Genomic DNA, 24,625 nt, shown 5'->3' with positions numbered 1-24,625 from the left:
CCGAGGACTACTTCTAGCAAGTCTGCTGTCTCCTTTGTTCCCTAGCTTTCTCTCTGCTCCTGGACACACCATTTAGACCCTCTGCTCCACAGATCTACAGCTTCACAACAGCTCAGGAAGCTTCCCAGCTCAAATGTAGAGGTGCATTATGATTTATTTGATAGCTCAGATACAACTATGATAGGAATCACGAAGATTTAAATGGTTCTTTTACTCTTTAACATGCTTTCATAACAAATAAATATTTTCAGATAAAAGGAATGCCAAGATATTGCATATTCATTACAGATACTTCCAACATACTACATGGTTTTCATTATTACTCTCTGATAGTCTTTTCTAAGAATGTTAATGTTTCCCAAAAAATGAATAACAAAAGAGTTGTTGCCAGTGCTGATACATGAAAATTATTCAAGCCTTACCTCCTCTGCCAAGATACTAATCAAAATTCAAGCTACAAAAAAAAAAAAAAAGGGGAAAGAAAAAAAAACTTATTTTAAAAGTAAGTTTGAAACCACTACTAAAAGCCACAACAGTCAAAAATGCTGCAGCAAAAGAAAACAAGAGGTGAAATTCACAGAGTTGCCATTGCCCTAGGTTTCATTGTGGTTCTACCTCAGTGCTATGGTGGCTTGCTAGTTTCCTTTTGAAACTCTTCAGATGTGGGAAGATGTTGGCTGTATGGCTGAAGAGACTGGGGGCATCAAAAGAAAGATGAGATATCAAAGCTGAAGGAAACAATCAAAACTAGCTATTTTTAGCTATGATTATTAAGAGACAGCACAGAGATCTTTAACATAGTGGGACCAGTTTACAAGACCCTTCTGGTTTTTTAGGCCATCAGAGACATGCCCAGGGACAGAGCAACTGCCCTTACAAGTTTCTTCAGACCACTGTCAACCCATATGTTTAAGAAGTAATTCTCTCTTCTCTGGAGTAGATTTTCTGATACCATTTTAGAGGCCTTGGGGATGTGCAAGAAATTTCTGAAACTACAAAGTTGTACTGTGATTTTATTATCCTTCTCCCAGATGTCCAGGCAAATCAGTGACAAATGCTTCTTTTATTTAACATTTTCATATAAAGTTCTTACATGGATATTTGTAGGGCAGTTTTTTGTAATGGCATAGAAACAATAAAAACCTTCAGTTACCCAGAAAAAGTGAAGACACAAACTTAGCTACTAAATTTCAGTACAACTGACTTTGAGACAAATTCTGGCCTGTTAAATGTCTTTAAACATTTTTGGGAGTTATTTTGCACATACATGATGAGAGTACTCCCAAAAGGTATAGCTTGCTATTAAAAAAAACCCCTCATTTGTTTGCAGGTTTAAAGTATTAAAACAAATTATAAGTTACTTAACTTCCCACTAAGATTGTACTGCCTAATGATTCTTACAGCAAAATGAGAACCTTGATTGTAACTATTAACATATTTACAAAGTCTACATATATTCAGGGTACATGTAATTTTTTTTCCTGTGTCCCTCATGAAAGTAAACAATCCACGGAGCCCTGTACCTGCAGTTTGTAATGACCTCAGGACTCCCTAATGCTATTGAAGCTTCACTGCATGCAGCTGGAGGTATTTTACTCTTTCATATTTGCCAGGTCTTTAATTTAGTTTTCCACACTACACTAGATGTCCTGGTGTAATGAAAGGCAATAAAGAGCATGAGTTTGCTCCGTTTTATTCACATCTCAGTGGTCACCTGTTCTCATGTTATTTCTGAACCTCTCACCCCTTTGCTGTTGAGAACTGAATTTGAAAATCGTGGGAAAAGGTTTCATTCAAGCCAGTGTCTGAAATCACTACTAGAGTAGTGGATGGGATTTGGGTCCTGGTAAGGTGGTGGAATATCCACATTTTCAGTGCCAAAGTTGAAGCCACTCACTAAATCTACATAGCTCCTGCTGGGCACCAAGCAGGACTTAATGCTACTTGAAGCAGCAATAACTTTTGGCATATTTTAGTTGCAGGTCTCAGAGAGTGTGAAGCTTTCTCCTTCCAGGCTATTTTTGTGCTCAGACCACTGCCTTTCTTCTGCTTTGTCTCTTTGGAGAGTGACTGAGTTATGACAGGACCATCTCTGTGGTCACCTTCTCTTCCATGCAGCTCTTCAGTCATTGTCCCTGCATTTTCCCACCTGGGGGAAACATGAAGCGTGTAGTAATAACACAACAAAATTAAACAGAGCTATTAAATGAATGACTGACCTTGGTAACATCAAAGAAGATGACAACAGTAACAACCATGGCAAAAACAACTGCAAAGCAGATCTTCAGATAACAAGAATTACTACATTATTACACTTTTAATTTCTGATGAAATTTTGCTATGAAATACTGACCAAAACTTATTCAAATTGTAAGGCAGGAAGTCTCTCTAAGCTTTGCCTTAGTTAGTGGTGCTATTAAACACATTTAGAAGACATTGGAGCTTACACTTATTTCTTCCCCGACCACAGGTGTATACACAAATCCATACCAGGACGGGCTTGCACCAGTGGGAGTTTTGACCAAGTAAGGATTGCAGAGTCGGGCCCCACACAGAGCCCTAGACACAGTCTTGTTCTTACTTGGGATAAAAGTGAGTCCATTTTGATGAGCTAAGCAACTAAACTGGGTTAATATCCAGTTTGTCAACAAACTTGTTTTGGCATGCCAGCTAGACCATGGCTGCTTACCTCAAATAAACCCAATCTTGGATTATTTCATTCCCAGTAAAATGAAGGACCCTGAAATTTCCTTTGCAGTTGGTAGCTCCAGCTATGTGAGGAGACAGCTAGGAATTCACAGAAGCCCTTGCCAGGGTTTGGGAGGTTTTGGTCTGAGGATGTGCTGGGAACTTCTCTCGTTTCCAGACTGTCAAATCATGCATGCTCAGAGCAACAGGATGCTGAATGCGCAAAGAGCAAGTCCAGTTACACTGCTCCTACAGCATGGGGATGTTCTCTGCCTGCGCCTGCATCAGCTGTTTTCCCAAATATGTGGAAAACTCCACTGTGGGCTGAGCAGTGCTGAGGAGCTGGGGGTACCTCTTGAATGACACCAGAATTACTATAGCCAGAATTAAACATACACTTACTCCTATACATACAGATGCATATATATGTGTTATTTATAAGTAATGTATAACAGTCAATGCTCTTTCATGAGCACATAAGAGCTTCCTGAAGATAGATACACAACTCGTGAAGTGCCTTCCCAAGTGTTTTCCTAAGGAAGCTTTTCCAGAACAAGGATTGTGTTTACAGAATTCATGAAGATGTTTACAGCCTCAGCTACACAAATCTATCAAAATATTGCAATGGAAATTCGGACCCACTGTTTTGCTTCTGGTGCAGGGGAAGTTGGGGGGGGTTCTTGCATTTTTTGCAGATTATTTTTAGAATTTGGTGAAGGGTTTGGCTGGTTTTCCAACTTCTCAAAGACAAAAATGCATGTATGGTTCTAATTTTAAGCCCATGAGGTCATTGGTTAAGTGTTCAAGGACTGTGAGCTGGTCAGACATGAGCAGAGGGATGCGCTGCACAGTCTTGTTGATCTCATTTCAGCTTCAAGTGGGTAAAGGAGGCTGGCGGGCTGGCTGGGGTGCACAAATAAACGGTCTGATTTACACAGACGCTCTGGCGCTGACACAGGGTTTAAAAACCTCCAGAGAACCCATGAATTGCAGACTTGAAGCTGTGCAAGAGGCAGAAGGGATGCCCCACTGCCCTTCCTCAGGCTCCTGGTTACCAGAGACAACGTAGAGCCAAGGAGGGAGAGCTGCTGGCAACCCACTAGCCGACATCAGCGGCCCCAGCACCCCAAGGGCTCTGTCCCACAGCACACACGCAGGGGGTTTGGGGCTCCCCAGGCCACGGACTCGCCGAGCCGCGCTGGCTTTCTCTGAGGCCTCTCCACCCTGCCAGGCTGAGGGACACGCCCGGTACCTCGGCGGGCCCTGGCCCCGGGGCACTGCGACAGCCCTCTCCTCGGCGGAGCATCACACCTGTCCCACAGCAGCACAGGCACTACCGAGATGGAAGGGACCCACAAGGACCATCGAGTCCCACTCCTGGCTCTGCACACGACAGTCCTAAGAATCATGCCTTGTGTCTGAAAACGTTGTCCTAAAGCTTTTTAACTTTCTCAGGCTGGTGCTGTGCCCACTTCCGTGGGGAGCCCGTTCCAGTGCCCAGCCACCTCTGGGTGACGAACCGTTTCCTCATCTCCAACCTAAACCTCCCCTGAACTGAGCTCCAGGCCATTCTCTCGGGTTCTGTTACTGGTCACCACAGAGAAGAGATCACTCCTGCCTCTTACTGACTATGAGATCCCACTTCACTTCAGCCCCGGGCCCAGGGCGCGCTTCCGCCCGGCCCCCACCCAGGCTGGGCCCTTGACGGAGCCGCGGACACCGCGGCGCTGGCGCCACAGCAGGGCCCGCCCGCCCGCGCTTGCCGCGCCCGCCCGCACCGCCCGGCGCTTCCTGCGGCGGGGCGGGGCCGGGCAGAGGGAGGAGGCAGAGGAGGAGGACGGGGGGAGAAGCGGGGAGGGGAGCGAGGCGGAGTTGGTGCCGCCGCCGGATGCTGCGAGGCGGTGTCGCGGCCCCCCTGCGCTGCCGGTCGCTCACCTGAGCGGGCAGGAGGGCGGGGAAGGAGGAGGAGCCCGGCGGCCGAGCTGCGCGGAGCCCGGCGGCAGCGAGGCGGGCGGAGGGGCAGCCAGGCGGTCGGGCGAGGCGATGGCGCCGGGGGCGTAGCGGGCAGGAGGCCCCGCGTCCCGCCGTGTGCGCCCGGCTGCCGGCGGGGGCGGCCGGCGGGCTCCGCCGAGGCCTAGGAGCGGCCTCTCCCCTCGAAGCGCCGGGCGCGGCACCGCCGCGGCCCGCACGATGTCCACCCGCACGCCGCTGCCCACCGTCAATGAGCGGGACACGGAGAACGTGAGTGCCGCGCCGGGACCCCCCTCCCTCCGTGCCTCCTCCGCCCCTCCCCGATACCCGGTGGCGGCCCGGCCCGTCGTCCCGCCCAGGCCAAGTGCCCCAGGGGCGGACGGGCCGCGGCCGTGCCGAGCGCCGGGCCGGCACCGCCGCCTGCCCGAGCCCCTGGTTCCTCCATGCGGCGCTGCCGGGGCGGGTCCGACCCGCCGCGCTCCACGTCGCCCCAGCCTGCCCGCGGCCCCGGGCCTCCCGCGGGGAGCCCTCCCGCAGCCCTTTCCAGCGCTGTTGGGCCGAGCCGGGCCGGGCCGGGCCGGGCTGGGCTGCCCTTATATGTCCTCGGCTGTCGGGCTGCTGGCTGCGAGCCCCCGCCGGCGAGAGGCCTGTCGCCCCTGCGGGCGGCAGCCGGGGTGCCCCGCCTTAGGGCGGCCCCCACACACGGCACCTCCGCGCCTGCCTTGGGATATCCACTTGTGGGCTGTCTGACAGCCTGGCACTTGGCCTTGCCTCACCTTTTGGGGTTCAGCGGTACTTGCTCTTTGTTCGGTTTGCACCTCCAAGACGGTCCCTGGTGTTGTATCCCTTCCTCTGCTTTGCTTTGTGTTGCCTCTGAGAGAGGCTGTGATCCTGTCCTTGGTTCTTCCCGAGTTCATTGTATCTTCCTTTGTGCTCCCTTTAAACATCTTTTCGGTCTCCTCTGCTCCACCCGGACTCGATGGAGTGGTGTTCTCTGCTGTGGTGGTCTTCCATAGAAAATAATCAGTCTTGGCTATCGATGGACGGTGTACCTGAGGAATGCTGGACCTTGTCTGGTCCTGTCCATCAGTGGTGATTATTTACATAGGTGGTAATGTGGGAGTTGTGAAATTTTCCTCTTGGATGAGGGGACCAGTGTTAAAAGCACTATTGTTTGCAATATGTATACTTAATTGCCTCTGGGGGAGTGGCAGAAGGAGGGGGGAAAAGGAGTAGTAAGAAATATGACACATGCAGTCGTAGCCAGCTTCTATTTGTGTGGAAAGTGATTGGTAAGAAATGAAGGAATATGGCCTAGTGGGTTGAAATGGGTTGAAGAAGATGATTGTTTGTAGTGCATCAATCTATTCTATAGACATTCTGGCTAGAAGCAGGAGCTCCTAAGGTTTGTTACTGTACAAACTCTAGCTGTAGTGCCTCCTGAATAGATTACTGACTGATATGAAATGAAAAGTGAGTGTAAGAAGATTATTTGGAAGACAAAGGTAACAGAAAAACATAATATAGCTAGAGAAGTGAAACCCCAGTGTGGTGAATTATTATAATGAGCTTTTAGTATCAGTCACTCAGTGAAAGTTTAATTGATACAGCAATATCAGACTTACTACTAGTTAATGCAAATAGATGTGTTTGGTCTGTCCTTACTCTTCATGGACTGATGAGTTCTGTGTTTGTAAGAACAAAAGCAAGTCCTTGGGATGAAAATTTTGATTCAATTAAATGATAAAGTCCAGGTTTGTGTGATACATGTTACTCATGAGTCTCTATTTCAAATGTGTATAGGAATGTAGATGAGAGATAGATGACAGGAAAGGATAAGAAATATTTATGTATATATCTGGTAATACAGTCCATAAGACTTGCAAAATTTACACAAGGCAAATGGAAATATTTTCAAATATCATAATCTTTTATGGAATGAAAACTTCAAAGTGTTGGTCATTAATTTAGAAAATATTTTGTTATTTGTGAGTGCTCAGTTTTGACACCTAAGGAATACTAAGTGTTAGTTTTTTATTATTGTAATTTCAGAGAGTGCATTGAGCATTCTGAAACACCTAGGTTTTTACAGGGTATCAGAATACTTAAAATTGCACATTTGCTTCTGAAAACCTTGGTGTAAGTCTGAGACCTTATACTAATGAATATAATCTAGCCAGATAAGCACCAAAGATCTGTGCAGTTGTAAGTTCCCCAGTCTGCACAGAGTTACTCCAGTGCTGTCATTAGTCTGCAGGATTTTGGAGCAGGGACCTCAAGCTCTGCCTGTTGGGCAGCCTCAGGAGCCATCCTGGCCACCCGTGGTGTCTCTTACGTCAGAGTTTTGGCTAAAGCGGCAAATGTAGGATGGAGGAGGAGTAGGTGGTGGTCCATTGCTGACTTCCTGATCAGCAGCATTCCTTGATTTAAAATGGATTCTGTGAGGGTGAGGTGAGACTCTTAAATTACTTTTAATGTGCTTCCTTCTGCTAATAAACTCTAATGGACTGGGGAACTGTTTATGCTGGTGGCTCATGATGGACAAAGTCGAGCTAGTAAGCTCTGAGTAACTGAGGTGGTGAGAAGTTGTAACTAAAGGGAGAAGTAATTGGGAAGAGTGAGGAATTAAGGAGCTGGTAAAAAAAGTCCATCTTTGTAGTGCATATTTCCAGTTCTCCAGTATGTATATTAGCAAAGCTCTCCTGAGCAGCTCATGGTGATCTTCAGGAGAGGCTCTTTTCTTCTGCCTGGTGTGCGTGGCCATCTCGCAGTGTTGCTCCATTGTGTGACTCCCAAGGGACTGACTAGAGCTCTGTGTCTGGAGAGAGTTGATTGATGCTTCTGAGTACAACCCTACGTGTGTGTCCAGCTGTGCTCTGCACATGGGGTGAGGTTGTTGCATGAAATCATGGGGAGCTACCCTGCCACCATCACCCCCTGTCTCTTGGCAGCTGCTTTCAGTACTTTGAAATAGAAAACAAATAAAATTTTTATGTGTGCTTTCCTCAGTGAGTGTGCAAACATTTGTGTTATCATTTGAAAAAAGAAATTATAATATTTGGTATAGCACCTATTATAAGAATATACATTCCTTCAGGAATTACAGGAGTTCCTGATGGGATGGGTGAAAAGCTTGCTTGTTTCCATAATGCTTTGTGCCTTTTGTCCCACAGTGCCCTTTGAAAATATTTTAGATAGGATAAGATCAGACAGTATATCACTTGATAAAGTCTTATCAGAAAGCTGGAGTGAAAAGAACAGGAACCGGCAGCAAGAGACAGACAACAGGTGGAGGGAGCCAGGGCCTGGGAAGCATCAGTGTGTGTGTAACTGATAGGTCTGCCCTGTGGAGCTTCACACTCTTTTTCTTTTCTTTGCCTTTTTGCTATTCCTGACATCTCCCAGTGCTATGCTTAGCTTCCCTAGCATATGTCTGTAAATACTTTTCACTGGAAATGTTATTTCTCATTCATGAAAGCTGTGTTTAAGGAGGCAAAATAGTTGATGATGATGATCAAATACTTATTCTTACTAACAGTTTATTTGGAATCTTGGGGAAATTAATGGGTGGAGGCAGTACTGTATTTTCATGTGTGTTACTGGATTTATTTTTTCAAGTGAGAGGTAAGAGCAGTATTCAAAATTATAATTTTCCCTGTGTTTTGATTTTGTACATGTAGCTATTTACAGCCTCCTCTTCATACATTTTTTGTAGACTCTGACAGGTAGTGTATCACGGCATTCAAGCAATTGCGCTTGCGGTTAGTTTGGGTGAGCTGAGCTTCCCATTTCTGCTGTTGATGGAAAAAGAGAAGAACAGGAATCAAAAGTTTTGAACTAGAGTATCTCTTCTGTTTTCATTGAGTTGGTATTAATTGAGGAAAGAGGAGCTTTTATGTTTTTCCCTTCATAACATGTTGCCTTGTATTGTGTCATTAAATTGAGGAATGGTTTTCCTGAATTAAGGCAAAAGAGAAGAAATACATAGGTAATATATTCTCTTAGATTTTTTAGGGAGCTCTGTGTAAGAAAAGACTCAGAGATTCAACAGTTGGCTCTATACTACTTGCTGTATAGTACTTTAAGTTAGTAAGAATGAGAACGCTGAAAATAGTTTGCTTTTTCTGACATAAGGATACTTTTAGTCTCGCATAAGAATACTTTTTTTTTTCTATAGTAAGTGTAATTTAATCTTTTGAAGGTATTGCTATTATTTGTGAAGGTAATGCTGTTTACTTGTGCTGTGGTTTCACCTATGTAGCTAAGTTTTAGGGTATTATTTTGTTTTGTATTTTTCAAATACCTCAAAGTTGTTTATTTCTGGTGGAGCAATCTGACATGTTTACAGTGGAAGAAGAAATGAACAAGGCAGGAGTGCTGGATGATAATTCTCGCCAGAGTTGAGGAGGAATGTGGGAATTGTGGTTTGTCTTACCTAGCCAGTGCTATATGAGAATGATTGAAATGTCGTGGCAGGGGAAGTTTTAAGAAGGATAAAGCAGTGACCTATGACCATATGATTTGCTTCATTATCATACAAATAATTATAACTTTGACACATTTACACCCATTTGTGGGTTAGCTATGGGACGGTGACATGTCAGGTGCCAGCTCAAGTGGGTGTGGTTAAGGATGCCCTTCTACGAGACAGCTGCATTTTAAAGAGGAAAGAAGTTGAACAGGGCAAGAGATAAGAGGATAGAATGAAATGGTCAAGTTGGGATGATAATGATTATACCATGTTTAATTTCTTTTTTTTTCCTTCTGGATTTTCTTTTGCACAATAAGAACACATGGTTTTGATTTGGACAGAGGGGGCGTGGGAGAAAGTAGCTGACAAGAATTCTTTCCTTCAGGGCCTTAAGCAGAAGAATGGCCTAATTTCCAAGCCTTATGGGTTCAAGAGTACAGCTGTATCTTTCTTATCCACAGGAGATGGACTTGAGCAAAGTGAAGAATGCCTGAGTTTTTTCCTTGCAAGTTTATTTTCCTTGATCATAAATACACCATTAGGTTCTGTGTTTGTTGAAATGGTAAGAAGAGGGTATGTGCTCCTAATCTTGTTTTGACGGTTTGTTTTCTCTATGCTGACTTTTTCTTGTTGTTATTTTGCTTCACATCTGGACTGAGCTCCTATGTTGTGGAGGGAAAACACATGCTGAGCTAGAGCACTATGCATGGAGAGAGCAAGCCTCATTTTGAAGTTAAGTTTCTGTGTGGATCAGAGAGAATAATGGGACAGGCAATACACAATTCCTCTTTATGTAAAGAGGAATATTTTGGTACTAAGCACTGAAAATGTTCATGGTTCGGTGTTCTTTCTAAGCATCACAAATGAGTGTACAGTGTTAAGGTTCAGAAAGAGTTAATGCAGTTTGCTTGTAGAACTAGTTTCATTTCATACTTCATGGGGTTTTGAGGTTCATAGGTAAACACAAAGTTGGATTGTTTGTGGTTGATGTTCTGAAAACTGTACTTACATGGTCAGTGGACTTAAACACTGAACTAGAACAAGGAGAATATGTTCTGAGAAAACTGACCAGTGGGGTCTTTTCTATTGTATATTTCTGATCCTATGGACTTACTGTTTATATAAAGAGAGATTTTAATTTTTTTTATCTCTGCATTTTAAATGTTTCAATCATCAGTAAAGGCAGGATTTTTTCCCTCATGACACCTGATTACATTTCCAAACTAATGTTTCTACTATAAATGTGTTAAGTTTCTACCATCACAATTGCAGTTGCTCAGCAGAGGAATCTTCTCCAACTTTTAATTGTTATCAGTAATTTAAACATAGAAAAAGTAGTCACTTAATTTTTAAGTGCAGATACTGTGATTTCTCTAAAATTACATTCTCAATCAGTGATTTGTTGTTGTACTTGTGGAGTTTTTCTTCTTGTTCTCAGAATTTAGATAGACCTGACTGTACTATCTTACTGATGCTTGAGAGAACCTTAAACAGTGTTCCGGTAGAGCATATTAATTAAGAAACTATCCTGTAAGAAGGAGATGATTTTACAATTAATGTGGAGCTAGAAAACTATAGTGCAACTGAAGCCCTAAGACGGGTTTCTTACAGATTGTCCTACTCACAACTTGAGAGTTTGAGCAAACTTTTCATATGTTGCAATTTCCGAGAGAAAGCATTTTATCACTTCTTTTCAGATTTTATCTTTTAGTAACTTCAGCCTGTCCTTTATTTTAAAATACATGTTTACAGTCTGTGCTGCCCTCCAGGTTAAACATACTACTTGTAAGCTGCTGCAGACAGTGACAAGTTTCAAATTTAGCTTATTTATGTTGTGGTCATGACACCATCTATTTTGTTGTTGTTGTTGGAAACACAATGCTTGCTTTTTGTGGTTGGATTTGTTGTAGTGTTTTTTTAATCTTTCTGGAATTTCAGAATAGGCAAAAAAATTTTGTAAGGATTTCACAATTTTTTTTTCTGGGTCTTGATTCTTGAAGGTTTACTCTGCTCTAGATAGTGGTAAATTAGGAAGAAATGTTTTGCACAGTTGACTATGAAAACAGGAACGTTTCATTGAAACATTCACATTGTTCAGTGTAATGAATATAATGCAAATCAATCTGAGTTTTAATAAAAAGGTCTTTCTCCACATCAGCTACCAAGCCTGGTTAATTGTTAGCATTTCTCTACTTCTTTCACATTGTCAATTAGCTGTTCTTTGGTGTGTTCTCTGTGCTCAGTGCTAAACCAAGCTTTAAATTGGGCCAGTTGTGTTTCACGTAAGAATGAATCATCTTTGTTTTTTGTGAATAACTTAGTAAAATAGCAAAATCAAAGGCTTGTTGAGATCTCAAGGTCAGTTTGAGACTTCATAGCTGTGTGTGATGATTCAGCTTAGATTGTTTTGGTGAACATCCTAGTGAATCTAAGGTTAAAAATTCCAAGATGATAAGATGGCTGTTGTTTATAAAGTACATTTCCCTGTGACTGTTTCAACTTTTATTTCCTAAGTAGTGACCAATCATGCTGTTGCTATTGTAGGAAAATAGTTGAAGGCAAAAGCATCTGAAACCACACACTGTGCTTGTCATAATCCTGCTTCTTTTTGACCTGAGATGGCAGTTGAAAAAAAGTTTGGTTGGTTGGTTTTGGTGGTGGGGTTTGGTTTGTTGGGGGTTTTTGTTTTCTTTTTTTAACATAAGCATTTTTTTCAGGGATGTCTTTTTGTGTGCTTTCACAGAAAACGGCAACTTCTGCTGAGAGACACATATTCATAGTTGTAGTAGGGTGCTTATGCAGTTAAATTCAGCTGGGCTGCAGTTAACCTTAAAAGCAAGGAGCCATACATGCTCATGGAGCACTTCCACAACTTAGTGTGTCTAATGATTGATCAATAGTTGTACTTCTGTGAAACCCAAAAGCACAGGTTTGTTTAGCATCTCTGTAGAGTGAAAGAACATTACGTTATTCTACTATTCTCCATCTTATCAGGACAGCTGATGAGCAGTCACTTCACATTGCTTAGATCCTTGTGGAAAGCAGTCTGTCTTGTCATTCAGGAATGAATGTGTTTGTGGGTTTTCAAGCTCTCCTCTTCTGCTGTTGCATATGGTTTCAGGAAAAAGTAATTTTCCGTTTTTTATCTTGCTGTTCCTATGCTTGTGAGATGCCTTAGGTATAGGCTGTGATGTCAAAATGAGACGTGGTCTGTACTCCCCTTGTGTGGTTGGCATCAATGTACCTTACAATTAAGATGACATTCATAGAGAACCCTTCATGGCTATTCAAGATTTAAGTGCTCAGTACAAATGGCTTCTGTCCCTTTGTGTGCAAACTATTTCAGTTAGCAGTGTTTTATAAAAGTGTATGATTTGTTATAGAAACCTAAATATAAAATACAGCAAGACAATGTGTAGTGAAGAAAAGAGTTCTTTTTCTTCACACTTGGCTTCTTCAAAAGCCTGTCAGTATCTCAGAAGGACTCTTAGAGTAAGCTTTAGCCAAAGTAATTGTTTATATGTCCCAGATGTATACCCAACCTGAAGGAGCATTGAATGGCCACACACTGATATGTGTATCACAGCCATAATGATTTCTGAGGTAAGGGTTGTTACATGTAATGGAGTTTTATTGAGGTCACCATGAATCAGGTTTGTGACTTCAGAGCAGCCTCTGCCTTGTTCACTGTGACCCTACTGATGTGCTGGGAAGAAGCAGAATAATTATCCTGGTTTTTGTTTAAACACCTGTGGAATTCACAAAAGTAACTGAATATTAATCAAAGCAGAGAATGATGTCCAAAGTTAATATGTATTTCAAGTGATCAAACATAATGAGTCTTGTCCAGCTGAGTTGCAAAACTGTATTTTAAACATACACGGTTGTGATATGTTGAATAATAAGACAGAACTTCACCTCTGATGAAAGCACTTGTGTGGAACATCAGTGTTCATGTAGCTGAACATACAGAGTTACTGGATAGCCCATGGCAATCTTTTACAAAAGCAGATAATGATAATATTACTGGTGACAAAGTCTAATTGCTTTTGTATTATGAAATAAAGTAGTGCGTGGTAACTTTTAAAATCTCAAGCAGACACAGAATTAGGCAGGGTTGTTAGAGAGAAGTGATATCTTTCATTAGACAGATGTGGTTGAAGAAAATAGATAAGATTTGGATAGTAGCAGGGCTTGCTGGAAAGGCTCTTGCCTAAGGTGAGACTTGTGGTAAAACCTGTAGGGCCTCTGCTCTGCTTCTGTAGGAGGGCCTCACTCATGGTGCAGTAGAACACACACCTCCTTGTAAGCAGAGGCTCAGCCTTAGTCACTGGGGTAGAGTACTATTTTAAGCTCTCCTGGAAGCTCCTGGATTCCTCCCTTCCCCACTGTTGGTTCTTATCTTTTTCATCTTAGCCCAATGCTCAAGAAGAAAGTAATAGAAAAATAAAGTAAAACATCTTTTACTTGTCTTCAAGCAGCCCATTTTTTTTTCAGAAGGGACAAGGCCATTTATTTCTAATCTTAAGGTTGTCACACAGATAATTTCTCTTATTTAGTCCCTCAAAAATGTGAGCAATTTAATTTTAAACCTGGTGCTAGTCTTATAACCTGCCATCACATCAGCTTTATCCTTACATGTCCAATATCTGTCTTTCCAAGATTCTGATTGACTCTGTTGATTAATTTGCTGGCTGTTAAAGCCCTGCAATTTGCTATAATCTTTCATTCTGGCTCCCCCCACCCCCCTTGTTTTCTCCCCCATTTTGCTTACTAACGTGCTTTTGTGTTGGAGCTTGGCATACTCATTGCCAGCTTCCTTATGCTTCTCACTCTTTCTGGGACCTTTTCCAGTTTTGCTCATTTAATGACATAAGCAAACCCAATGCAAAGCTTTATAAAAGCCATGTAGTTGTAGTGCCTGTTTATCCTTCAAGTAATACCGTTCTGTATGAATCCCAAGGAGCATTTTAATGTGGGAATAATCTGAATTGTAAAGCTAAAGGGAGTGAAAAAATTTGTTGCTGTTGGTGGACTGGGAAGACCTGTTTCTGTGTTGGGGGCTCTTTCAAATCTTAGCAACAGTGATTATTACTGCTTGAAATATTCATCAGTTAGACCATATTTTCCTCATTCTACCTTTCCTTCCCTCCACTCCAGTAAAGTTACTGGGCTCGGCTTTCTTCTCTCAGATAACAGCAGAGAGTAACCAAAGCTTCATAGTGGTTGCTTAGACAGTACATACAATTTTATCATGTTCTCTAAGAGATTTTCTCTATACACTCAGATATGTGAGGAATTTTTAATGGGTGAGAGTTGCAGAGCTGGAGAAGGGGAGGGTAGGGTGTACTGCAGGCTGTGTAGCAGCAGTGTAAATTACTTGTGCTTAAACAGTAAATATCTGAAATTCCTTTTGAGAGTGCATGCTTGGCTTCAGTCATATGCAAGTATCTTTCCACTTCTTAGATGTTTGTCTTCACTTAAAATAAGTAGAGGCATAGCTCAGAAATTCAGAGAATCTTATGTGTTAAGAGGAGTCTTGTTTTTTGCCATGGAAATTACCTTAGTCTGTGAAATGCTACACTGAACTCTTAGAGAGGATATGGTTGTTTTCCACAAATGGATTACATGTGTAATGTATTTACTCATATCTCGTTCCAGATAATATTATTGATTTGAGGTAATATAATTCTTTAAAGCATTTGGGGTTTTATTTAGTAATTTTTTTCCAACAGTAATCTGATTTTCTTCCCCCTGCCATTATAGTAAAGACAATCTACTGGTGGTTAAAAAAAATCAAAGAATGTCTTTACTTGTTGGAGGACTAAAATAGTATTTTTTTCCTCAAGAGCAGATTTTTTCCTTAAGATCAGACTCCCAAAGGAATAGTATTTTTAATCATTCAATACAATGAAATTGATACAGAAAATATTAATAATACTGTTCTGAGTAGTCTTTAGCAGACATACCTAGTATAATAGCTTTTCCATTTTGTTTTTCTTTATTTGATATTAAATGAAAGAGGCTGGCTGCTTTTTAGACTTCTTTCTTCCAGTGATACACATAAGATGCACATGAACAAAGAAAATTTATGAAAGCCCTTCACAGTGTAACTCTTGCTCCATCTACTGCAGAGTCCAGTGAAATCTTATCCTCAAACCTGGTATGAGCAATGAGGATTGAGCTAATATAGATGCTGGAATTAGTCAGTGGCAGACATAATTATTATCAGAGAATGTATGCCTCCAGCAGTGTTTGTAGTCAGGCTAAGGGAAATCTAATCCCACAGCCTGTGCAAAGTAGACTGATAAAATTGCATTTAAAGGTCCTTTTTAAGAAAGGTATTCTTGCTCATCCAGTGATTGCAGAAGTAAAACATTCATATAAAAGTCAAGTTTGATGTTTCCTAAAAAGTAGACAATAACATTATTATTACTGCTGCTATTGTTACTATTGTTATTATTAGGTTTTTTTGTGTGACCTTTTGTAAATCTTTGTATTTTGGTATTGTGTACAAGCTTTTTCCCCATTGCTCATTAAATTAATTTCCTAGTGGTGTGTAACATTACGTTTCAATAGAATTACTTTCAAGTGAGAGGTGTCAAGCTCTCTGGAGTAGTGTAGAAGAGACAAAGTGGACTCCTCTATCCATCTATTTGTTTTCATTACCTTCAGGAAATAATTTCTAACATGAAGAAGCTGAATTTAATACAGCACTTGAGAATTAGATTGGAGTTATGATCAAGGGAAGTGTTAATGGTGCATCAGCCATTTTCCTAATATTGTCTTGATTTAATTGAAGATTAAGTTTGGTGAGTGACAGATAGAGAAAAAGAAGAAAGCAGACTGGGGGACCGCAAAGTTTATTGCCTGGAGTTATACACACACACACACACACACACATATATATATATATATATATATATATATTTTTTTTTTTTTTTTTTTTTTTTTTAATATATATATATAGGAGTTAAGTATACCTCCAGATGGCTTCCTACCCTTTCTCCAACACTATTCCTGATTCCGGGTCACCTGTTGGGGCATAGGACAGCAGTAGAAAATGAATAGATTCTATAACTGTTTATTGAACACCTCTTGAGCTTACATTGTGTACTCTTCTGAGGGTAAACAACACGAGAGAAAAATATTTAACACGATAGTTGTCATCCCCAGAGGTTGGGAGCATTCTAGTTAGTTTGGTAAATTAAGGGAAAAAATAGAGTTCCCAATGAGCCTGTGATAATTCAGGGATTGCAATGCTGCATAAAGGGATCTGTGATCATCTCTTCTATCATGCTGTGGCTTTCCTCATCTTTTAAGAGGCAAGGAGCATTTTAGCACTGTGGGTGGGAGAGGGACCTTTGGCACATTGGTGGTGGAAGAGAGAACAAAACATTGCTAGTGGTTCATCCTAAGACCTGGAAAAATTCAGTTGTGTCTATTTGAAATTTGCTTAGGGAAGACTTTTCTTTAAGGTTTCGGGACAAATTCCCAGTTTCCAGTAGGGAGGTTGGTATAATCCCTGTCCCCTGTGACATTGCCCTGACTTTCCCTTCCTTGAGACTGAATCAAATTAATTCCTGTTTTAATATGAGACAGCATCTGATTGGATAAGGCACCTCAGCTGGGGATTTCCAGGCATGCTGCTCTAGTATTATCCAAACTGTTCTGATGTCCAGCTTGGGACAGAATTGAGAGTTGCCCCTGCTGACAGTGGGCTGGAGGCTGCTGTTGCTGCTACTGGTTATTTGATGTCTCACCATCTAGATAAAGGAGTCTGAAATGCCCAGTTTGTACAGCCTGCAGGCTGGGCTCCTGTGTAAAGTCCATAGCTGGGGATCTGGGCTTCCTCACCCACAGATTGTCAAGGACTCTAGAGAAGGTCATACATCTTATCTTACTGTTGGTTTGACTGCTTATTTTAATGACTGTATTCATTTTGAATACATACTAGGTTTGTTCAAACTTCTAATCAAAGATTATCTGGCTTGTCTTATTAAGCTTTACCTATATATATGTGTACATTATTTCTTGCACATTTTCCTAACTTGTTATTTTAATGGTCTGGGTAAATGCAATATCTGCTGGTTTTAATATTTTCTTTGCATCCTGTGATTTTTTTTTTTTTTCCTTTTACTTCCTTAGTAAAATTATGTTACATGGTTTGTTACATTTGTTTTGTTCTTTCTTTTCCTTGTGCTTGGTTTTTACATCTCAGTTACACTCACGTGTGATTTCTGTCCATGGTTTGAATTCAGCACATCTATGTGCTGTATGTGTGTGGTTATCAGTATTCATTATCTACTGTATCACTATGTCTTCCAATGTAAAACAGCTAAAGAAATGTATCATGTTTTTCTAGCTATATTACATTCTTTGCAAAATCTGTGAGGAATATTGTTGCTGTTCACTTTTTTCCACATATCAGTTTAACTTCCTAGTTGCATGTATTTCTGGAGTGCTACATTGCAGTCGTTTGTGATCATGAATAATTGAAGACCAAAGGTTAAAACAGGGTGGTTGCACAAGTTTAGGAACAAGGGCCTATGTGGATGTTGTAGTCTGAGCTCTGTGAGAAACGCACTCTTTGATCATAAGATAGGTACAAGGGCCAGATGCTGTTTGGACAGCTTAAAGTTAAGCATAAATCTTGCAAGGCTGGGAATATATTTGCTAAGTTGAAATGTGGTATAGCATTATCCAGATAAAGGTAAATAATTACTACTGCTCAACTGAAGACATTTTATTTGATCTGTTAATTAACACTTAAGTGAGAAACAAGGTAGAGAGCACCCAGCAGAAGATTCTCTTCATTTTGCTGTTTGAGTTCACCATGTCCTAACCAGTAGATTTGGATACATTGTCATAATCTTGCTCTGCTGTAAAGCATAGTTGGTCTTCTGAAAGCATAAACTTAGTGATGTCCTTATAACTGTATCTACATCTCCCACCATCAGGTGGATGTAGACCATCAGGATAGTAGACTCTGCTAGTCTGTTCTCATGAGACAAAACTCTTGTAACTGAATGCTGCTTGAGTGCAGGCTTGTTGTCTGTGTCAGCTAAGGTGCTTCCTCCTCTTAGGAACGTGTTCTGGTTTTCCTGTGTTAAAGTACGTGTTACTCCTCAGAGTCAACCTTGTGTTTGTGAAAAAAAAAAGAAGTCTGCAGAATGCTGGGTCTGATGAGATTCTGGCTTAAATATGAAAACTGTATGTCCTTGACAGATGAAGTACATTAGACCCTCTGCAGCTCTGTCTTCTGAGGCAAGACTTGTTATTGACACCAGAAGTCCTTGGCTGCAGAGTGGTGGACCAGCACATATTATCAAGCCTTGGACATGGAGAAAGTAAACTGGTATGCTCTAGTGCAAGAGGCCATGAAAGTGCTCTTCAGGTCAGGAATGATTCCCTGCCCCTTCCTTGAAGGCTCTGTGGAAGGGCTTGAGATAGGCCTTGTTAATCTGTGTAGATCCATGCTTTCTATTCCCCTCTTCTGTCTAGGCAACAAGTTAATTTTGAGAATGACTTCTAGTTATATTTATTTTGTATGTACTGTATTGTATGAAGGGAATTGTTAAGATGAGTCTCTGTACTCTTTAGATTAGACTTCCAAGATCTCTAAAAGGGGAGCGTTAAGAGAATATGGGAAAATCATGCTGAACATTGGGTAATGGCATTTGAAACAGCGCTTAATGTGATCCTCAGACATTCTAGAGTCCTTCATTGCCCAAGACAGTTTCTTTTCTAGGACATGTGTGCATCATTTAGTATGTACTGCTATCAGGTTAGGTAATTTAATTGGTCATCTCTTCACTTTTTAGAAGCTGGCTTTGCTTCAGAAAGTTAGTAAGACCTTGAGGTAAAATCATCTAAAATGAGATGGTGATCTGTCTTGATGAATTCGTCATTGGATCTACTGGATGAATCCAGTAATGGGTATATAAAGACTTCAGAAATACTCTCCAGCTTGCTGGAGGAGGAACTTTTTCTTTTGTGTAGCAAAGTGTTGAGGTGCTGCTTTGCCCATTCATGTCATCCCTAAAGGGGAGCTTCTTGAGCTTACATTGTGTACTCTTCTGAGGGTAAACAACATGAGTAAGCAGGCCTGTTTACTTGTTTCTGGGATCGTTTTTGTTGGTTTGGGCCTTTTTGTGTTTTAGGGGATTTTTGTTGTTGTGTTGGTTTTGGTTCTTGTCTGAGTCGTGTGTTTTTGCCTTGTTGTGGAATGGGAATAAGTATCTCCTAGCTAAAGTTTCACTACTGGTGTCAATTTGCCTTTGGATTATCAAGAAAAGTAGTGTGATCAATTTTCTTTTCCATGTTCCTGTCCTGATAGTGCAGTTCCACGAGAGTTTAACGTGGAGCTGATGTGATCCTGTCTTCCCAGTGCTGGGTATTGCCTCTTGTCCTTCTGCATGTGCTGCTGCTAGGGAGGTCTCAGGGGGTGCCTGTGCTCAGGGAGCTGGAGGTGACCCTGGCAGCAGAGTTGCAAGGGTTTCTCTGACTCAGCTGCCTGTGCTGTCCGTGTGTCCTGCTGCCCCAGCAGCAGTGAGATTGTAGGTGTGTGTGGGCGTGGGAGCAGTGTTGAATCAGCTTCAGTAGCCATTGTGCCGCATGGGGACTCATCCAGAGTTGTTGTAGATATGCAGTGGATAAGGAAAAAATGCCCATTTCATAAACTTTGAGAGAAAGAATGAGTTGCAATTCAGAGCCTGGTCCCAATTAGCTGCTGTATCCTTTTCTTCTGTAGGAAAACCTCAGCTGACCCAGAAGAGTGGTTGTTTGATCCTGAGTGTCAGACATGCTTCACACTCTAATCTGGTCGCTCTTTTGTGAGTAAACCTTGCCTCCTGCTGCTGTTTTCCTTGTCTGGAGGCAAGCCTCAGGTTTCAGGATTGCAGTCTCTAGACTGTAGAAACAGCACTTTCCTCTCAGTTTTGAAGTTGGATATTAAAGCATTTTCTGCTTCTTGAGCCCTGCAAATGCTTGAGGAGCTACATGTGCTAGACATGATCCTGAACTGTAGGTTGCTTCATGTCTCCCTTCTTTTGCCTTTCATCAGGCCTATTGAAAAATGACCTGGCTGCATCATTTATAAGTGCAATAAAAACTCCTGCCAGTTTCCTTTGCCAGAAGTTTCGCTTTCTGGGTGTGTTCCTGTTCTTGTTTGGTTGGTTCAATTAACAACCAACATTTGCATTTAGTTTTCTTTTTGTTTTACAGGGGATTTTTGAGCAAACTGTGGGTGCTGATCAGAATCAGTAGTGCCCTGCACCTGCCTGTGCCTCCAAGTGCTGGCAGGATGTCCTGGGAGAGATAGGAACACTCACTGGGAGCTCTGTGCTGGCAGGTTTGAAGATCTCATTAAATAAGTCAAAAAAGACTGGTGTGGTTAAACTGTCACCTCCTGAGGAAAGAGCAGTGGCTGGCAAGAAATGTTGAAAGAACTCGTCTGTGAAGGGCTGTGTTTAGGTGTGTCCAGGAGGCTGCAGGAATAGTTTTGTTCCTTCCTTTCCGTAAGTGCTTTCCTTCAAAAAAAATAGTTTTGTGTTAGGTTTCATGCGTGAGGGACATTTCACTTTTCATTTTGACAAGATAGGAAATGTTTTAGTCTTTTGCTTGATAGGGTTGATGGTAGTTTCTAGTACTGTACCAAATGACAAAAATGAGTAAATGAGGACTTTACAAAAACTTTATCCTTTTTTTCCCTCCTTTTGTGGGTTCCACCTGTGGTTTACTGCAGCAGCTTTTAGCTGGCTTGTCTCAGTTTTCATGGGGCTACAGGGAGGGTTCAGTTTTGTGCTAGCAATTAATGGAGATGATATGGGCTGGCTGGCCTGAATTAGCCCTGGAAAATCTTGTTTGTGTATTTGGGATGAGTCAGGAAGGAAAGTGCCAGGTTGAAATAACTGTGCCAATTCTGAGTGAAGTGGAACAAAGGCAGGAAGGTCCTGTTCTGCTGCACCTGCACGCCTGGCCAGGCTGAGGGCTTCAGGCCCAGGGAGAGGAGGAAACATGTTAGCTGAGCTCGGGTTACAAGACCTGATTTCATGCTATGAAGGTATTTGTTTTTCTAAAATGCTTTGGCTCTCATCTTGGGGATGGACCAGCACATTTCTAAGGTTTTTTTTTAACCATCAAATAAAAAGGATCTGTAATTCCATGTGATAATGAACTCCACCCTTCCATATGACGTTACTGCAGTGTAAAAAAAAAAAAGGGGAATGAGCATACTGTATCATGCACAGGATTAATACAGGTTGGTGTAACCATATGAAAATGAGAATTATTCTGAAGATCCTTTATTATGAACTTCTGAAACTCCTTTTAGCTGTGTCTAGTTCTGCACTGGTAGATCATGGAATGTTTTCATTCCTAGATTGCTTCAAGTATGGAGCTGTAAACTTTGCATCCTGTGTGGCTTGAGATGAGAAAAACAATTCTGTCTCGAAGTTGGCAAACTTATTTCTGTATGTCTCACATAGATTTGCATATGTTGAGCACTTAAAAGACAACAAACAACAAAACTGCAAACAAAACAAAAAAAATCCCAGCAAAACTTCCATGGGGTTTAGATCCCATAGTAACAAGCACAGATTAAGATTTACTCAATGCTCAGTATAAATTTACCTGTCACCCGTGTACATGTCTGCTTTTGTGAAGGGAACACTTTGTCTATTAGCATTGGGGGATTTTATTTCACCTTGTAGTAGAAATGTTTCCCTGTTACCATTGAAGTTTGTTTTTGTGAGATAGACAATTTACAACTGGGAGGAAAAAGGAGCAGATACAAAAATAAAATGAAGCAATTTCTATCATGCATTCACAATCTAGTATGCATTTAATTGCTGTTAAGAACTTATGAAAAAAATCATGTGTACATACATTCAGTCTTTTAAATTGCCCCTTCCAAAGCACTTCTTCGCATGTTTGAGAGGAAAAATTAGGTAGTGCTCTAATAGAGCAGAGGTGCTTTAGGAGCTGTAGTATGATGTGATAGGTAAGTGTGGCAGGAGTAAAATGTGGTTTTGTGCATTTGTGAGGCTTACCTGGACAAGGAGGGAATCCCCTTCTTCTGCCTCTGACTTTGGGATCAGGTACTATAAGCATGTACAGTTTGTATCATACCTGTACCACCTGGATGCTCTTGGCATATGATGCAGAACAAGCTCATATGAACATCTTTGATGGTTTCTACTTTGAGGTTCAACAAGAGCTTTAAAAAAAATGGACTCTTTCAGTTCAGTCTGTTGCTTCAGCAAAAATCTTGCTTGAGGTGGCTTGCTAGAAGCACCTAAGTCCTAAGGACTAGTGACAGAGAGCAATACGACAGCAGCTGGACATCCAGGACAGTATTTCACACCTCTGTCCCCTTTCCTTTCCTGGCATTGTATTTTAAGAAACATCTAATTTTATGTGTTTATTTCTAGAGACTTTATTTTATGCTGGCATAAACTGAATATATCAGGAGTCATGTTTATGTTGTACGACTAAAGGAATGTTTCCCCCTACAATATACATATATTAAGAGCAAAACTGTTGCAGATCAGAGCCATTTAGAAGATGACTTCTCAATCCTTCAGATACCCTCTGTCTGGGCTAGCTATTTTGAAAAATATTTGCATATTTGCAAAATATGACAGCTGTTATAAATGCTCATGTGTATGGCACTTGTTTGGAAATGGTAGGAGTTATGAATATAAAAATTGGCTGCAAGATACATTTGTCCAGGACAGCTTAGAAAATACTGAGTGAGGAAAGTGTGATGATGCGCCTTTGTAGAACTGCATGTGCAGACTTTGCTTGCAGGGGCTGGCTCTACCAAGGAATTTGCCTTGTGATAAATCAAGATGGGGAAAATTCAGCACTAAGAGGTTTGTTTAATCAAGTGAGGTGTGTTTGTAGGCAGATAGATGTGTGGAAATTACCCTCTTACTATGAAGGATTAGAGAGGCCTTCAGTGTTGTTTGATTGAGAAAGGCTTTGTGGATTGGTGACTGGAATGGTTTGGAGGGAATTTTTAAGACCAAGCTGTAGCAGCAGTTAATATACGTGATGTTGTAAGTTTGATTACAGTGCATAATCCCTGAGAGTTCTACTCCATTGGCTACTAAGTGGCTAAAGGATGCTGACTATGTAAAGTAGTGAAAGCCACACATTGTACCTACTTAGTGGGGTTAGTTCTTCTGCACTTTCTTAAAGATGGTGTGGCCATCAGGTCATCTTGCTTTGGCGAAGTTACCTTGGGTAAGCAAAGAAAATGATAGCTTCGAGAAGCAATGGGTCAGGATAACTTTCTTGTGGTCTTACTGCCCTTGGATTTCTGTAACAACCCTGGTGAAATATGTCAGAAGCAGACCTAGTATGGAGCAATAAGTGTTAATCAAGTTCTCTTCTATTGCAATTTAAAATTGAATGTTAGAAATTTTAGAATGTTTTTGAGAATGTTTTTAGAATGTTTTTGAAAAGGTGGATTTTGTTCTGCATGAGTTATTTTCTTATTTTAAAATACTTGACTAATGTGCAAAATACCTAAATGCTCTAATAAACTGCTTCGACTCTAAGCTTGTTACTGCTTCACCCTATTTTTGTATAAAATTGCATTTTATTTTAAGAAATATCTAATTTTATGTTTATTTGTAGAGATTTTATTTTACACTGACATAAATTGAATATATTGAGTCATGTTTATGATGTACTAGTAAGGTAGTGTTTCCCACTACATTTATATATATATATATATATCAGGGTATCTAGTGAAATAACAGAATCTCTCATTAAAATCCTGTGTGGGAAATGCAGCTTGTTGACTGGAATTGTTTTTGCATGACAGTGAACTTCAAGGAGACTGTTGGTTTTTACAGCCCCCTTGTTTCCAGCACCCTTAAAAATTTCTCAGAATTCAGAGATTGTTCTACTGAAATGGCATTTTAAGTAGCCACATAGTAGCTGATGCATAATGAATGAATGTATTGTAATGGACCAGAAGGATCTGAAAACTATGTAGCCTGGCCTTCTAGACAGTGTGGATCTTGCATATGTCTGTGAAATTCAGCTTTAGTATTCTTTGGAAATAATCTCTGAAATACTGTTATTTGACCTTGATTTTTATTTTTTTCAACTTCTTAATCTTTTGTTTCAATTTCACTGAATGTTGATTTCTAGAAGTTGATCAGTTTCTACTTCAAATTCCTCTTTACTTTCCAATGATAGCAAGCTGTTTATGTGCAGAAAAGAGGCCTGTTGCAAGCATCATTTTAATTTCATTCAGTGCTGTTCAAATTCAGAAATTGTATATATTTATGTGTGGCTCACAAACTAGGAAATTTGACCTTCTTTATGCCTGTTTTCTATCATCCTTGGGCATAGCTGGAGAGAATGGTTGGTTGACTCTGAAGAGAATCTGTCTGAGAAGGAATAATTAGGAACCATCCAGAGTGGCTTAGTTTTTCTGTCACAAAAGACCAAAATCCAGAATCATCTTGACCATGA

At 41.1% G+C, this 24,625-nt stretch overlaps 1 protein-coding gene and 1 long non-coding RNA gene across 6 annotated transcripts in view; one reads left to right on the top strand and one right to left on the bottom strand.

Moving 5' to 3' along the window:
• Positions 1-1,000: 1,000 nt before the first annotated feature.
• LOC128804982 (uncharacterized) lies at positions 1,001-4,679 on the bottom strand. Its single transcript, XR_008436234.1, has 2 exons — positions 4,624-4,679; positions 1,001-2,149 (listed from the first exon to the last, which is right to left on the bottom strand). It is a non-coding gene; the product is annotated as an uncharacterized LOC128804982 (long non-coding RNA).
• A 70-nt stretch (positions 4,680-4,749) lies between these two features.
• MARK1 (microtubule affinity regulating kinase 1) overlaps positions 4,750-24,625 on the top strand; it is a 56,435-nt gene continuing 36,559 nt past the window's right edge. For all 5 annotated transcript variants that reach the window (XM_053973361.1, XM_053973363.1, XM_053973360.1 and 2 more), the window contains exon 1: positions 4,750-4,929. In XM_053973361.1, coding sequence (XP_053829336.1) covers positions 4,879-4,929 — 51 coding nt within the window. In that variant the 5' untranslated portion in view covers positions 4,750-4,878. The remainder of the gene's footprint in view (positions 4,930-24,625) is intronic.

Source organism: Vidua macroura, chromosome 3, assembly GCF_024509145.1.
Source record: "Vidua macroura isolate BioBank_ID:100142 chromosome 3, ASM2450914v1, whole genome shotgun sequence".
Taxonomy (NCBI): Eukaryota; Metazoa; Chordata; class Aves; order Passeriformes; family Viduidae; genus Vidua; species Vidua macroura.
Note: the sequence above shows the minus strand (reverse complement) of the source record. Positions and strands in the feature narration are given on the sequence as shown.